The sequence below is a fragment of the Phyllobates terribilis genome, unplaced genomic scaffold, assembly GCF_046119375.1.
Source record: "Phyllobates terribilis strain yellow unplaced genomic scaffold, ASM4611937v1 Scaffold_11__3_contigs__length_659146591, whole genome shotgun sequence".
Taxonomy (NCBI): Eukaryota; Metazoa; Chordata; class Amphibia; order Anura; family Dendrobatidae; genus Phyllobates; species Phyllobates terribilis.
In genome coordinates, this window is record NW_027362771.1 from 200905816 (window position 1) to 200923644 (window position 17829).

At 44.1% G+C, this 17829-nt stretch overlaps 1 protein-coding gene across 1 annotated transcript in view; it reads right to left on the reverse strand.

Annotated features, from left to right (window-relative positions):
- The window catches only part of LOC141165063 (uncharacterized), a 123342-nt gene that overhangs the window by 80957 nt on the left and 24556 nt on the right, over nucleotides 1–17829 (reverse strand). The window contains exons 4-5 of the mRNA XM_073650709.1: nucleotides 6312–6396; nucleotides 260–321 (exon numbers count right to left, since the gene is read on the reverse strand). Of these exons, the coding sequence (XP_073506810.1) occupies nucleotides 260–321; nucleotides 6312–6396 (147 nt within the window). The remainder of the gene's footprint in view (nucleotides 1–259; nucleotides 322–6311; nucleotides 6397–17829) is intronic.

The following is a 17829-nucleotide window of genomic DNA, read 5'->3' on the forward strand; positions in this document are numbered from 1 at the left end:
AGAAAATTGGCGTAAAATTGTTAATAAAGTTTATTTTTAACCCTAAATACATGCATTCAAGTAAAAATATGCCCCTGAGGTGTTTATACCATTTAATTCACTCTTTTTGTCAGACCAGAACCCAATGTAGACTTTCATCTACCGATGTATCAGCTATTTCCTCCAGTACTCCAATTAATAACCATTTGTAAAGATAACTATCTGCTGGTTGTGTTAATAAAAAGGCAGATTCATTATAACAATATCTTCTCAGACTCACAGGATTCAGCCTATCTGAGACAACAGCAGCGTGAGCATCTCTCAAGGACTTTCTTGTTTCACCTACAATAATTAAAAAAATAAAAACATAGATCACACGACATACAGAGAGTATTGCCAAGAACAGGTTGCACATTGCATGATGACAGTCACAAATACAGTTCATTCTAGTAATCATTACAACAACAATGGAACAAATTCTATCCTAAGTTTGTCATTTCATCATTTTTCTCTATCATTGCATGTTTTGTTGTATCAACATTTTCAAATTTAAAGGGGTTGTCCAGGCTGAAGTTAAAAGTCTGCAGCCACCCGACGTGATTGCAGACTGCCAAATTGTGACCATGTGCAATGCACACACTGACACAATTACCCTGTATTCCACTTGAGGGTGGGCAATCACATGCCAACTAGTATCACCCCACTTCTCTCAATTACAGTGCATTGTGAAAGTATTTGGCACCCTTGAACTTTTCTACCCTTTGCCACATTTCTGGCTTCAAACATAAAGATATAAAATTCTAATTTTTTTGAGAAGAATCAACAACAAGTGGGACACGATCGTGAAGTGGAACGAAATTTATTGGATATTCTAAACTTTTTTAACAAATTAAAAACTGAAAAGTGGGGCGTGCAATATTATTCGGCCCCTTTACTTTCAGTGCAGCAAACTCACTCCAGAAGTTCAGTGAGGATCTCTGAATGATCGAATGTTGTCCTAAATGACTGGTAATGATAAATAGAATCCACCTGTGTGTAATCAAGTCTCCGTATAAATGCACCTGCTCTGAGATAGTCTCAGGGTTCTGTTTCAAGTGCAGAGAGCATCACGAAGACCAAGGAACACACCAGGCAGGTCCGAGATACTGTTGTGGCGAAGTTTAAAGCTTGATTTGGATACAAAAAGATTTCCCAAGTTTTAAACATCTCAAGGAGCACTTGGCAAGCGATCATATTGAAACGGAAGGAGTATCAGACCACTGCAAATCTACCAAGACCCGGTCATCCCTCTAAACTTTCATCTCGAACAAGGAGAAGTCTGATCAGAGATGCAGCCAAAAGGCCCATGATCACTCTGGATGAACTGCAGAGATCTACAGCTGAGATGGGAGAGTCTGTCCATAGGATAAAAATGAGTCGTACACTGCACAGATCTGGCCTTTATGGAAGAGTGGCAAGAAGAAATCCATTTCTCAAAGATATCCATAAAAAGTCTTGTTTGAAGTTTGCCACAAGCCACCTGGGAGTCACACCAAACATGTGGAATAAGGTGCTCTGGTCAGATGATAAAACCAAAATCAAACTTTTTGGCCACAATGCAAAACGATATGTTTGGTGTAAAAGCAACACAACTCATCACCCTCAAAACACCATCCCAACTGTCAAACATGGTGGTGGCAGAATCATGGTTTGGGCCTGCTGTTCTTCAGCAGGGACAGGGAAGATGGTTAAAATTGATGGGAAGATGGACGGAGCATTCTGGAAGAAAACCTATTGAAGTCTGCAAAAGACCTGAGACTGGAACAGAGATTTATCTTCCAACAAGACAATGATCCCAAACATAAAGCAAAATCTACAATGGAATGGTTAAAAAATAAACGTATCCAGGTGTTAGAATGGCCAAGTCAAAGTCCAGACCTGAATCCAATCGAGTTTCTGTGGAAACTGCTGTTCACAAACGCCCTCCATCCAACCTCAATGAGCTCGAGCTGTTTTGCAAGGAAGAATGGGCAAGAATTTCAGCCTCTCGATGTGCAAATCTGATAGAGACATACCCCAAGCGAGTTGCAGCTGTAATCGCAGAAAAAGGTGGCGCTACAAAGTATTAACTCAAGGGGGCCGAATAATATTGCACGCCCCACTTTTCAGTTTTTAATTTGTTAAAAAAGTTTAAAATATCCAATAAATTTCGTTCCACTTCACGATTGTGTCCCACTTGTTGTTGATTCTTCCCCAAAAAATTAGAATTTTATATCTTTATGTTTGAAGCCAGAAATGTGGCAAAAGGTAGAAAAGTTCAAGGGGGCCAAATACTTTCACAATGCACTGTATTTTTATTGAAGAAAGTGACTGCTGACTTTTCATTTCAGTTCAGACAATCACTTTAATTATTATCGTGTCATGCTCAGAGCACACTGGCAATGATTCATGAAAGCCAAAATTCTGTCATAAACCGCTTGGAAATGACCCCCAATTTTGTGCAATATTGCATTATGCAAAAAAAAATTGACTTTTGGTGTTTTCAAACCAGGTTTACCCAGTTTGACTAAATTGGGCGGAACTTGGGCAGGATGGGGATGGGATGCCACGGCTCATCTTATTCATGATGAGTTAGGACATACCTTATGCCAAAAGTCTTACTCTAGTCTTGCTCTAGTCTATGACTAGAGTAAAATATTTAGCAGGGCTCACATAGAGGTGAGTGTCATTTTTTAGATGTGCCTGATTCATTATGAGGTATGAGCTTCTTAATGAATAAGGCACATCTGACTCAAGCACACCTCTCATCAAGAACAAAGTGACCTATGCCAGTCTTGATGAATTAGGGCCCAGGCTATGAGCCTCCCAGGATAAGGGACTGCTACTTCTGCCACTGTTATAGCGAAGACATTGCAAAGAAGGGCAATTATGATACACTTTCATTTGGTCTGCGCCATAAGAGATGAGAGATATTTGGGAGACCAGCCGGCTAAAGTGGAAATATGTTTGATTGCTTTGGAAGCATGTTAACAGGAATATATTAGGAGGCTCAAAGAGATTGGGATATTACCTATAGGAGCTACTGTATATTGTGAAAAATGAATGTGTTCTTTATGACTACTGAAAAAAAATCCCACACAGCTGATTCTTTTACATGGCCTTATAAGCATAAAGGTTAAAAGCTGAATATAATGAGAATCTGCATTATTGAGATTCAATACATAGTATTAATATGATTGCAAGCTGAATGAATCTATGAAGAACCAGCGTAGGTTCTATTATAAAGGAGCTGTATTTTGAGTAATTCTATAATATGTTAAATCTATAAGGGTGCATTCACACAGAGCAGATCTGTTGTAGAAATTTCTGGGGCAGTAAGATGTAAAATTCCCCTTAAATTAACAATGCTGTAGCACTCTTTATTAGAACTCTGTCTTGTGTCATTCTTCTTTTATTCATCCAGGAAAAGTATTAATTTAAATGACAATTAGGTGTGGCTACTCCCCTTGTCAATTTGGTGTGTTTTTTCCCTCTCGGACACTAAGGCCATGTGCACACATTGAGTATTTGGGCAGTATTTTACATCAGTATTTGTAAGTCAAAACCAGGAGTGGAACAATCAGAGGAAAAGTAGAATAGAAACACGTCACCACTTCTGTATTTATCACCCACTCCTGGTTTTGGCTTACCAATTCTGTCGCATAGCTTTGGCTCTTCCCGATTACCCTGGTGCAGTGGCAATTGGGGTAATAGTTTTTGGGGTTGATGTCTGTTGTGTAATGTCAGCTGGCATCAAGCCCAGGGGTTAGTAATGGAGAGACATCTATCAGACACCCCCATTACTAACCTGCTAAGTTAAAAGAAAAAAAAAAGAAAGAAAAAAAAAAGTTTATTTGAATAAAGACTCCCCCACACATTCCTTGGTTTACCCATTTATTATTAAAAAATAATCCCAGCAGTTCTGACGTAATCCTTGGTGTTCCCATGACGTCCAGCGATTCTCTAGATTTTTTCACAGGCGATGACGTCAGTAACATCCTCAAGAACGAGGCTGTATAGGTCACTCGCAGTTATTTCTCACGAGCGATGACCTTAGTAATGTCATTGGAACACCGAAGATTAAGTTGGCACTGCTGGGATTATTTTTCAATAATAAATGGGTAAACCAAGGAATGTGTGGGAGATTCTTTATTCAAATAAGAAAAAATTTCCTGTGTGTGTTTTTTGCCTTTTAACTTAGTGGGTTAGTAATGGGGGTGTCTGATAGATGTCTCTCTATTACTAATCCCTGGACTTCATGCCAGCTGACATTACACAGCAGACATCAACCCCATGGATGCGCCATTTCTGGAGCAGTTGAGGGCTGGTCTTATTATTCTGGGAAGGAGGCAATATCCATGGAACTTCTCAGCCTATTAATATCAGCCCCCAGCTGTCTGCTTTGCCTTAGTTGGTTATTAAAAATAGGGGGGGGGCACATCATTTTTTAGGGTCTCATCATTTTTAATAACCAGCAAAGGCAAAATAGACAGCTAGGGGATGATATTAATAGGCTGGGAAGGTCCATGGATATTGGCCCCTTCCCAGAATAATAAGACCAGCTCACAGCTATCAGCTTTCCATTGGCTGGTTATTAAAAATAGGGGGGACCTGACATTGTTTTTTTCATTTATTAATTAATTAATTTACTAACAAGTACAGTAAAATCCACACGCAAGGCAATGCTCCACTCCTCCACCTAGACCTCCGCCTCCTGGTTCAAGATTATTATTTTTTTATATTATATGTTATTTTAAGTCATTTTCCTACTCAAATTTGTTTGCAGGGTAATTGTCATGCTCTTACTTCCATTGTGCTTCCTTTTTCAGCCCCCTAGCCCTTACTATGACCATTTACAGCACCAAAGTTCGGGTCCCCATTGACTTTTATGGGGTTTGGGTCCGGGGTCAAGTTCGGGTCAAGTTCTGGTATTTGAATCGAACTTTGGACTAAAATTCAGCTGAAAACGACGGACCCAAACTTGCACGGGTCCTCTCATCTCTAGTGACAGGCTCTATTTAAAGAAAATTTGTCACCATATGTTCAAACAAAGCACAGGCACTTTGTGCACCCTTCACATGAGCGAACAGTTCAGTTCACCTTCCCACCTACATGTTTCCATCTATCTCTACTATGGTCTGGCTCCTGGAATAACAGAGTTGTCAATCAAGTAAGAGGAGAGTGGAGATAGATGGAAATGATGTAAGTGGGATAGTTGGAAAGGTGCACTGAACTGTTTGGCCACACCAAGGGTACACTAAGAGCCTGTGCTTGGTTTGAACAGTCATGTTGTGCTGACAGAATCCATTTAAATCTGAAGCTACACAAAGGCTTTTTGTAACAATAATTTCCAATTCTAGCTATCATGCTATAGCTGCTGTACAGACCTTGGTGCACTCCTATGGGACTTCAATTGTCAGTCAATAGTTAAAATAGGAACGAAAAATTCAGTGAAGTTTAGAAACAAACATCATTTTCCGTACAGCAGTATACCTATCTATTGAACCCATCATATATTGTAATTAATACCCTTGTGGTCTACTAATGCTGCAGAAAGAAGAATTGAACTACTGTCACTGGAAATGAGTTGAATTAATAACAGTATTGTTCATAAATGGATTTCAATTATATAAAGTATTTGAAACATATTGTCTTGTGGGACTCAGATATGACTGTTATAATTTATTGTTATACGTGCAGTACAGTATTGAGTTTAGTCTAGATAGAATAGAATTTGTAGGCAACATGCCAGCTTCAAGCCAAATCAGAACGAAGCAGTAATTTAGAGGAGTTTTATACCACTTTGATATTTTTAGTATAGGTCATCAATATCAGATTGGTGGATGTCCAACGACCAGAATCCCCACCAATCAGCTGTTGTAAGGAGCAGAACACCAAAGCTTCATCACACTACTACTGATTGTCTGCTCCCAGGTACTGTAGAATCAGCCCCTATTATCGGAATAAGTGTTGATTTGGGGTACGAGCCAACGTGGAAGAGCTATGCTGCTCCGCTCCCTACACTGTTTATATGCTGTCGCTGCCAGAGCTGATCAGTGGGGGTCTCAGGTGTCAGACCCCCCCACCAATCTCATATTGATGACTTATCCTAAGGATACATCATCAGTATAAAAGTGGAGGAAAACCGTTTAATCACATACTGAAAAACATGGGTCTGAGTATGTACGACAATGCAATTCTGATGATTGCTAAATTGAATCTAAAGATCAGCATGAGGCCTGGTAACTTATGGTTACATCATTGTATCAAACACAACGGTTATATAAAACACCAACCTTTATATTATATCTTACCACATTTCATAAAGGCAAATGCACGTCGAGCCAGTACAGGAGTGTGCAGACAGGTTCCTGCAGTACAGCCAACGGCACAGTTTCTCTACAGACAGAGCAATTTAACATTTTACATGGCCGTGAACGGAGGCAATTTAGCATTTCAGCACAATGGCCATCACTCCTGAGCAATAAACAGAAGCTTTGTGTAGTAATGATGTTATCTATCTGCAGATATTAGCTTTTGTGGTCTTTAATTTATTTCAAATTAAAATACTAATTTTACTCAGCAGGGGTGGATTGGAACTGGCTAAAGAGCAGCACATCTCCTACAGGGCGCTGGCAATGCCTAGATGACAATGTAATTCATTTTATAATTGCATTGTGTGTGTGTGTGTAAAAAATGGAAACATTTTAACCTGAGGGGGCATATAGGGAGGCTTGATGCTAGCAGCAGGCTCCAGAATATTTATTTTCTTATATTGCAATGTTTATAAAGCAGAAATGCTAATAATGAGAGCGAAACGGACAATCCAAATACATATAAGGCCCGACTTAACAAAACTTTCAAGCCAGAATTCTGGCGTAAAAACGTTGAAACATCGCAAAATTTAGGCATTGAGATTTGAGATTATTGGGATAATGCACAGAGGTGAATGCCACTTGTCAGACGCTCATGAATCAGGAGCGTCTGACTCCATCATCAAGGCCGGCGAGTGTGTAATATAATATTATTATGGCTAATAATGCAGTACTTCATAGGAAACCATTGAGTAGAAACCCTATCATTCTCAATAAATCACCTATACAATTCTAAAAAAAAATACATGGGGAATTTATCAGGAGAGGACTTTTTGAAGTCAGGTTTGCTTTTAGCTGAGTTGCCATTATTTGCACTAAATTTATCAAAAGTGTTGCATTTTATTTAATAAATCTGGCATATATTAAAAATTAATCTGTCATGTTAAAATTTGTATCTGATCTGCAGGCAGGATGTTATAGAGCAGGAAGAGCTGATCAGATTGATATACATTTTCGTCTGAAAAGTTTTGGTAAAACTTGTATTTTTTATTGAAATCTCTGGCCTTTATATAAATATGAGTCCAATGGGCGGTCCCATTCAGTGATTGACCTTCTTCGCTATATGACTGTGCATGCAGAGATAACTGTCAATCACTGATAGCTCCGCCCACTGGACTCATATACATACAAACACCAGGGCTCTCAATGAATAAAATAAGAATTATACAGAATCTTTTACAACAAACATATATATAATTCTGCTTAGTTTCCCATTCTTTATAACAGGCTGTCCTGCATGTACAACTTGACAGCCAACTTGATTTAAGATGTTACACCTCTGTCTAAAAATGTTACTTTACTTTTTATACCACTTCACAATAGGAGTGAGTTTGCAACATTTTGTGCAGCATTTATAAGAAGTCACAAGTCAATACATGGCTAAAACTGGGAAAATGCTGGGACAAGCCTATTTTTCTAAGCTCAAAATAAAAATTAATAATAACAACAAGAAAGAATGGTGCACAACTTCTACAAATTAATTAAAAAGTAAAAATAAAACAAAATGCATTCAAAATAGGTTGTAAAATAAATAATAAATTTCATCCATAGTTTATTAAAAGGGTCCACTACTTGACAACTCCTTTTAAAATGCTAAGGTGCCCCATGTAAGGACAAAAAGGTATACTCACTTTCCAGGACCAGCACCATCTTGCAATGTTGGTGCTGTATGTGTTTGTGCTCATGTGACATTGTTATGTTATGTGAACACTGCAGCCTACCAGTAGAACTGATGATAATCTATATTATTGTAAAAAAAAGCCGGCAATCACAAAAAAATGAAATAAATAATAAATAAATGAATAATGAAATAAAATTAAAATGTAATCTTTAATCCAATGAAAAAAGTGAAGAAAAAATGCATGATTAAAAACTCCTACAGACTTGTGTGTATAAGGTCTCCATATGACTATGAATAAGGGTCCTACAGAGACCTGAAACGTGTAAGACTATAGGAGTTTTTAATTGTGTACTTTTTCAAATTATGATCAATTAAGGCTATGTTCACACGTTGCGTTTTTTCTGTGTTTTTTTTATGCAAATCTTAAGCTGCATTATACAGTACTTGCTATGAGATTTTTGAAATCTCATGCACACACATTTTTTTTCTGGACTGAATTGTAAAAACTACTGTGTTTTTGAAAACTGCAGTATGTCACTTCTTTCAGAGTTTTTGCAGCGTTTTTTCACCCATAGAAAGCAATGAGTAAGTGCAAAAACGCAGCAAAAAACACAGGTATCAGGTTTTTCTGCGTTCTTAGTGATAAAAAAGCAGGTATAGCAGAACGTGAAACACATGTATTTATGTGATTTTCCCAAGTTTAAACCAAAATGTGTTGATCTCCTCACCTGAGAATGGCAGTTAGGATTAGTACAATTTAATTAAATTAGTAATATGTGTAAAGTAAACATTGGCTGACCAAGGTGTGAAATTAAACAACACCTGACCAACTCAGTGTCTTACAAACTCAATGCACTGCCAATGTCTTAGGTAAACTATTCTCAAACCAATTCAACAATCCTCGCTGTTACATTTGCAGTTGTGTACTTTTTCATGAACTCATGTGAACTTTTTTGTTCAGAATAGTCACTATTTTTTCAGACATAAAAATATTTTCCACTAAATAATTTGCTCAAATTGCCCTTTTTTCTAAAATGGTTTTATGGATTCACATATATCTTGCATTGGTGACCTAACACCTTGCATTGTTCATGCTTCTGTGGTGTAATAAAGCTGAACTTTAGGATCGTGAAAAACGCAGCAAATAAATGCAGCAAAACCTACTTTTTGTAAGCAGCTTCTTTAGTGCCAAGAGAGCAGGTTTTGCCTGCAAGAAAAAAAGCAGCAAAAACACAACATGTGAACATAACTAGTGTTGAGCGAGCACTAAAATGCTCGGGTGCTCGAAGCTCGGGCCGAGCTCGCCGTGATACTCGGGTGCTCGACCCGAGCAACGAGCCCAATGTTAGACTATGGGAGACTCAAGCATTTTTGCGGTGGCACCCCCGGCAGTCTTTTAAAAGCCTAACAAGTGCCCAAAACGATAGTGACAGTGCTCAAATGACATGGGGACAGCATGGGGATCGCCCCAGGAAGCATTTCTGACCCCCAGGTCACTGCTGTCAACAACGTGGTCAGAGGTATTAAGCCACTTTTACAGGCTCACAATAAAACGAAAGTGAAACTTTTTTCCTGTGAAATATGTTAAGGAACATCCTTTCCAGGGAAAAGACTTGTGTATAAGTTAAAATAAATGACCAAAAACAAAAATACTCCTCCACACCTTCGGCTATGTTCACAAGTAGCATTTTTTATGCGTGTTTGCACTTTTGTATTGCTTTCAACTATGACAAATGCATTCACCGGGAAATGTCATTTTAACATTTTACATCCTTATCTGGCCATGTGCTGTGTGACACATGCATAAAGTGCTGAAAAGACATGGGAACAGCATGGGGAAGACCCCTGGAAGCATCTCTGACTCCCAGGTCACTGTCTAAAAGTGTGCCCATCATAAGTGATCCTTGCCGCATCAGAAGATGCAGACTTGCAACTATCCCTATGCAAGTTCTAGTCCCAGGGCAGTGTTCAATTGTACCTCCCCCATTCCTTGCAATACAAGCGCAAGTATGCAGCCTGCCACCCACCCACCCCCAGGCTGCAATACCATACTGCTTGCTTGCTTGAACTTGAAATTGGGCCTTTTAGGCATGTGGAGGCGGAATCTGGCCAGCACGTCATGGCTGTGTTGGCGGCCTGGAATCCATACTCAGTCCCCAGCCGCCCCGCGGCCGAGTGTCCACACGGTCCCCAGCCGCCGGGGGCAGTCGGGTGTCCATAAACGGTCCCCAGCCGCCCCCATTTCTCCTTGGAACATCCCCCCGCACACTTTTCTTAGCCCGGCATGCTTTAGGCAGCATTGGACGAGCCCACCAGAGAACCAGACTCCTCCGGTGGGCCCTGACTTCTCCATCGGTGGAGTTGAGAGTGCCAAGGTGAGGAGCATGATGATGATGACAGAAGTTAGCATCTGCTATGTTTTCTTTTAATGCAAGTATAAGTGTGCAGCCTGCCACCCACCCACCCCCAGACTGCAATTCATACTGCTAGCTTGCACTTGAAATGGGGCCTTTTAGTTTGGAGGAGGCCGAAACTGGCCACTACCTCATGGCTGCTTTGGCAGCGAGGTATCCATACTCAGTCCCCAGCCGCCCCTATTTGTCCTGGTGTGCCTTATACATAAGATTAAGCGCGTATACCAAAACATTACCTGTGCCCTCCCCAGTGCATTTAGTGGGAAGGAGAGCCTATTCCGCTGTAGTGTGTGCATGCCAAACCCCTGTTCATGGTACATGCGAAGATGCCTCCCACCTTGCACCTGTCGTTGCAGACTTGCAACTATCCCCATTCAAGTCCTTGTCCCAGGGCAGTGTTCAATTGTACCTCTCCCATTCCTTGCAATGCAAGCGCAAGTATGCAGCCTGCCACCCACCCACCCCCAGGCTGCAATACTATACTGCTTGCTTGCACTTTAAATTGGGCCTTTTAGGCATGTGGAGGCGGAATCTGGCCACCACGCCATGGCTGTGTCGGCGGCCTGGTATCCAAACTCAGTCCCCAGCCGCCTGGTGGCCGGGTGTCCCCGCTTGCTCCCCAGCCTCCAGGGGGTGGCCGGCTGTCCATACTCGGTCCCCAGCCACCCCTATTTGTACCGGTAACCTTTCCCACACTTTTCTTAGCCTGGCCTGCTTTAGGGCAGCATTGGCCGAGCCCACCGGACTATCAGACTCCTCCGGTGGGCCCTGGCTTCTCCATCAGGGGAGTTGAGAGTGCCAAGGTGAGGAGCATGATGAGGATGATAGAAGTTATCATCTGCTTTGTTTTGTTGTAATGCAAGCGCATGTATGTAGTAGCGGCTAGGCCTGAGGAGGTCAGCGTTTTGGCGCATATCCTACCTCCTCCGAGGATGGCTGGATGTTTTCCTGCTACTCTCCAAGTTCTATGACTCCCGTTAAAACAAAGCAAAGGAGAAAGAGCAGGAGGAACAGGGACCATTCACATCAATATCAGGCCAGTCAACCAGATATGTCTTGTAGGATATGTTTCTGTAACAAAAGGAGCGGTTCGGCTACACAGTTATAGGGCATACAGTGAGTGCAATGCCTACCAAAAATTTCGAGGCACTCCAATGCCCCTTGGAAATGACATGGAGGTCAGAGGGCGTTAACTAAACCTTTTTTTCCATTTATAGCAACTGGGTCTCCTGTGCACTGTTGGCCTAAGCAGTGAATGGAATGCTTTCCAAAAATTATGAGGTACTGCAATGCCCCTTACAAGAGCCATGTGTGGCACCCCAGGGGTCTGGTCACCACAGTAATAGAGATTACGTCGGAGAGCAAGTGGGAGGTTTCCTGGTCAGGATCCCTTAAACATGCAACATCCTCCTGCCCCAGTCCTGGGAGGGGAGAATTCTGCCCTTATAAACTGGATCTGGGGTGGGGTTGAGTGAGTCAGAGAACAGAGAACAGTCAGAGTCAGAGTGAGAGCAAGGGAAAGTAACAGCAAGGAGCTCTGTAGGAGCTAGGAGCTAAAGACGAGGGGCTGGAAGCTGAGCAGAGCTCGCCCTGGCAGAAGACAATAGGAACCGGACACAGGAGTCCGAAGCTGTGAGGACTTATATATCCAGCAGCAGAAACCAGCCGGCAGGGGATTTCAGGTCCTCTGGCCATAGAAGCCCGGAGGCTCAGTCACAAGCAAGGGACCAGCACCGCCGTCGTGGAGCGGAGGCTAACAGAAGGCCCCAAGTCACCAGCCATACGGGTGAGCACTACACGGTACACTCAGGGACGTGGGCTACTTCTACCCGCTTACAGCAAGGTAGCCAGGAAGAGTGCAGACAGACGGGGAGGCCTACAACTCCACCTGGCCAGGGGAACTCCTGCTTGCTCACAGACTGACCAGGCCTCTTATGCTAGCCAGTACTCCCGGGAGGGTCTACCTTATAATCATCAGTAAAGACCCTGAACTGCACTGCAAAGACTCTGAGTCATTCCTGCTGCGCTCGTGCACCATCACCCCCATCATCCACACTCACTGCCCTGAGGCTATACTCCAACCGAGGGGAGTTATCCCATTTTATGCTGCGCACTCAACACCAGCCTCAGCGGTCTGCCTCGCAGCGGTGGTACTCCCTGACCGCAATCCACGGATGGCCCAGTCGGACAATTAACCTCAAAACCTAAGAAAGATTGCCACTGGTTTGACCAGCCTGAGCCACGGAACCGGGTCACCGCCACGGAGACTACAGACCCCAGAGACCCGGCACCGGGTATCCCACACACGTGTACACATGGCCCAGGGGGCGAGTCACATGCAGTACAGCATATTACAAACATAAGTCCCATTATTGGGGAGTGGGTGTCCCATAGTATTTGCTTATGCCTTGCAAGCAAAAGCTGCCAAAAATTAGGACGGAGCAACTTGCAATGCCCCTTACAAGAGCCATGCAGTACAGCATATTACAAACATTATTCCCATTATTGGGGAGTGGGTCTCCCATAGTATTTGCTTATGCTTTCCCAGCAAAAGCTGCCAAAAATTAGGACGGAGCAACTTGCAATGCCCCTTACAAGAGCCATGCAGTACAGCATATTACAAACATAAGTCCCATTATTGGGGAGTGGGTCTCCCATAGTATTTGCTTATGCTTTCCCAGCAAAAGCTGCCAAAAATTAGGACGGAGCAACTTACAATGCCCCTTACAAGAGCCATGCAGTACAGCATATTACAAACATAAGTCCCATTATTGGGGAGTGGGTGTCCCATGGTATTTGCTTATGCTTTCCCAGCAAAAGCTGCCAAAAATTAGGACGGAGGAACTTGCAATGCTGGCACCCTGGTGGTATAGTGGTGGTGGAGGCTGAGGATAAGGAGAAGAAGATTAAACAGCCGAAACGAGGAAGCGTATACCCATGTGTGGGTGTGAAGCGGTGCATGTGAATACACCTCCCGAAATAACACAGTGGATTTGACTTTATGTTACTCTGCTGTCATTTGGTGGTGATGAGAAGTCTGGCCCAATCCAGCCCTTGTTCATTTTGATAAGGGTCAGCTTGTCAGCATTGTCAGTTGACAGGCGAGTGCGCTTATCAGTTATAATTCCCCCAGCGGCACTAAAAACACGCTCCGATAACACGCTAGCGGCAGGGCAGGCCAGGACCTCCAAGGCGTACAGAGCGAGTTAATTCCAAGTGTCCAGCTTGGATACCCAATAATTAAAAGGCACAGAGGAATCACGGAGGACGCTGGTACGATCGGCAAGGTACTCCCTCACCATCTTTTGAAACTTTCCACTCCTTGTGAGAGTACCCCGCGCCTCAGGGCCTGTAAGCTGGGCGGGTGTCAGAAAACTGTCCCAGAACATTGACAGTGTTCCCCTGCCTCTGCTGGATTGGAGTTGCATCTCTCTCGCCTGTACGCCTTGGTTGGGCAACGAACTGTGACCTCTGCCGCTAGCGTGTTCAGATGGGAATTTTTTTAAGAGTTCTGCAGCAAGGGCCTTCTGGTATTGCCCCATTTTTGTAGACCTCTCCACCTCAGGAATAAGAGAGTGAAAGTTCTCCTTGTAGCGGGGGTCTACAAGTGTCACCAACCAGTAATGACTGTCACCCAACATTTTGACAACGCGAGGGTCACGGTTAAGGCAGCGTAACATAAAGTTAGCCATGCGTGTCAGACTGGTAACGGGCAAGATTTCCGTGTCCTCACCAAGATGACGACTGACCATGCTCTCCTCCTCCTCCTCCTCTTCCTCCTCCCCCCTGTCCTCAGGCCACCCACGCTGAACCGACCGTATGACACTTGTACAGGTACTACCGTCTACAACGCATGATAGCAGCTCCTGTTCTTCCTCCTCCTCCTCCTTCTCCTCCTCTCCCTCATTGTCCCCCAATGCACGTTGGGATGAGATGAGGCTGGGCTGTGTGTAATCGCCCGCTACAGCTTCTTGATCCATCTCATCATACTCTGGCTGCAATGCCTCCTCTTTAATTCTCTGCAGAGAGCGTTGCAAAAGACAGACAAGTGGGATGCTGACACTAATGATGGCGTCATCGCCACTCACCATCTTGGTGGCCTCCTCAAAGTTTGTCAGGATGGTACATATGTCAGACATCCAGGTCCACTCCTGAGGTCTTATGTGTGGAGTCTGACCTGAATATCGACGGGCTTGTTGCAGCTGGTACTCCACAACTGCTCTCTTCTGTTCACAAATCCTTTGCAACATGTGGAGGGTAGAGTTCCAACGTGTGGGGACATCACACACCAGTCAGTGTGCCGGAAGCAGCAAACACTGCTGCAACACAGCAAGGGCGGCGGAAGCTGTAGCCGACTTGCGAAAATGAGCTGACAGGCGGCGTACTTTCACGAGCCGATCTGGCAACTCGGGGTACGATTTAAGAAACCGCTGAACCACGAGGTTAAGCACATGAGCCAGGCATGGTACGTGTGTGATCTCACCTCGCCCCAGAGCCGCCACCAGGTTACGGCCATTGTCACACACGACCATGCCGGGATGTAGGTTCAGCGGTCTCAGCCACAGATCTGCCTGCTCTTTCACAGCTGTCCACAACTCAGAAGCAGTGTGAGGTTTATCACCTAAGCTTATGAGTTTCAGCACAGCCTGTTGCCGCTTGGCGGAGGCAGTACTGCAATGCTTCCAGCTTGTAACTGATGTGGTGATATCTGAGATGGAGGCTGAACATGAGGAGGAGGAGGAAGAGGAGGATGCGCAGGAGCTGTACACTGTGGGGGCAACTCTGACTGACATAGGGCCCGCAATCCTCGGTGTGGGGAGGATGTGTTCCGTCCCAAGGTCCGACTGGGTCCCGGCTTCCACTATGTTTACCCAGTGTGCCGTCAGAGAGATGTACCATACCTGGCCACAAGCACTTGTCCACGTGTCCGTTGTCAGGTGGACTCTCCCAGTAACTGCGTTGTTGAGGGCACGGCAGATGCTTTGGGACACGTGCTTGTGTAGTGCGGGGATGGCACACCGGGCAAAATAGTGTCGGCTGGGGACCGAGTATCGAGGGACGGCCACCGCCATAAGATTGCGGAAGGATTCCGTCTCCACCAGCCTAAAAGGCAGCATTTACAATGCAAGCAGTCGTGAAATGTGCGAATTTAGGACTGTGGCCTGTGGGGCGTTAGCTGCGAATTTCCGCTTTCGTTCAAAGGTCTGGGATATGGGCAATTGAACGCTGCGGTGGGACGTGGACGTGGACGTTGATGCTGTTTCTTGAGAAACTGCCATAACAAGTGAAGACTGAGAGGAGGGGGCATCTTTACATGCAGTATGGACAGGGGATTGCCTTGCACACACAACAGGGGGTTCTATTGCACGCACAAGAGTGGAAGAAGCAGTGGTGACACCCGCTGACACTGGTCGTGGACCCTGGGTTTCGCCCCACAAAGTCGGGTGCTTTGCTGCCATGTGCCTGATCATGCTGGTGGTGGTCAGGCTGGTAGTTTTGTCACCCCTGTTGATGCTGGCATGGCAGGTGGAACATATGGCCTTTTTGGGGTTATCAGCAGAGTCTTTAAAAAAATTCCAGACTCTGGAAGACCTACCGCTTGTACTGGCAATGTCTCTCGTGTTGGTGTTTCGGGGAACGGTTGCCTGCCTTCTGTCTGCGGCCACCACACTGCTTCTTCCTGCCTGTTGGGGTACTCTGCCTCCCTCCCCCTGTGTGCTGCTGGCCTCACTCTGCATGTCCTCCTTCCACGTTGGGTCAGTTACTAGATCATCCACCACCTCCTCCTCTTCCACTTGCACACCACGATCCTCCTCCTCACTTCCTGGCAATTGTGTCTCGTCATTGTCCACCTCTTGTGACAGATTGCCAACGTCGACTTCCTGTGGCCGTGGCTGTTCAAATATTTGGGCATCGCAACATGGGATCTCCTCTTCCACCACTTCAAGCGTATCAGGCAAGGGGCCCAAATATGGAAATGGACCAGTGAACAGCTCTTCAGAGTGTCCAAGTGTGGGATCACTTGCTGTCTGACGACACTCGGCATGGTGGGAGGAAGAAGCATCAGGGTGAGGAGGAGTATGCGGTCGAGACTCACGGCTACTAAGAGTTGACCGTGTGGAAGACAGACCGGAGGTGGTGGTGCCCAGGTAACTGGAAGTATTGTCTGCTATCCAATTAATAACCTGTTCACACTGATCAGTTCTCAATACTGGTGTTGTTCTGTGCTTCCCTTGTAATTCGGTCAAGAAGTGGGAGCGAGAAGATGTGGCTGTTGGTTGTGGCACATTTTCACCTTGGCCACGGCCCCGTCCTCTGCACGAACCATCACCAGAATGTCCACTTCCACGTCCCTTGCCACGCGCCTTTCCCATTGTAAATGAAGTAAAATAGCTTACACTTGCACTATCAATGGAAAAAGGGTAATAAAGAGTAGATTAGAACCGTGGAAGAGGAAAACCACAGTTATTGTTTACTGGGGTATACCACACTTTTTTAAATAGAGATATTTGCGGCTGAACAGTGAGCGACACACTCAAACTGCTTTTTTTTTAGATACCAAAGGCCCAAAACTGGATAGTACAGCGATTTGACCCGTGGAACTGCGAAACCACACTTGGATGTCGGGCCTACACAAGACTATTTTCAACAGATATATTTTTGTGTCACAACAGTCAGGAGACACTACTGTTTTTCTTTACGGAAAAAACTACCAAAACCTGAATAATAGAGATTTTTTACCGTGGAACAGCAAAACCACAGTTATAATTTACTGGTGTATACCAGGCTTTTTAAAATATATATATATTTGCGGCTGAACTGTGAGCGACACACTCAAACTGTTTTTATTAGATACAAATGGCCCAAAAGTGGATAATACAGAGGTTTGTACCGTGGAACTGCAAAACCACACTTGCATTTCTCGGGCCTACACCAGACTATTTTCAACAGATATATTTGTGTCTGAAAAATCAGGGAGACACTATTTTTTTTTTTTTACAGCAAAAAATGCAAAAAGCAGGATAATATAGATTTTTTACCGTGGAACAGCAAAAGGACACTTCTGTCTCTCTGGCCTACACCAGACTATTTTCAACAGATATATTTGTGTCTGAAAAATCAGAGGCACACTTTTTTTTTGGGGGGGGGGGGGGCACCAAAAGGTTAATAAGATGGGTATTTGTACATTGTGAAGGAGGAAAAAAAAAAGAGGATTTAGATAAAAAAAAAGGATTTTTCCTGGCCCCCGGGACCTGGAGCTAAGTCCAGCAATTTCAGCAACAGGAGCAGCACACAGGACTGTAATGCAGCGTTTGCTGGTATAACCACTACGTCTCCTATACAGCATGCCTGCCTGCCTGATATACCTGGGATGGATATTATTCCTGAGAAGGACTGTTTGTTTGATCTGGCAGCCTTTACA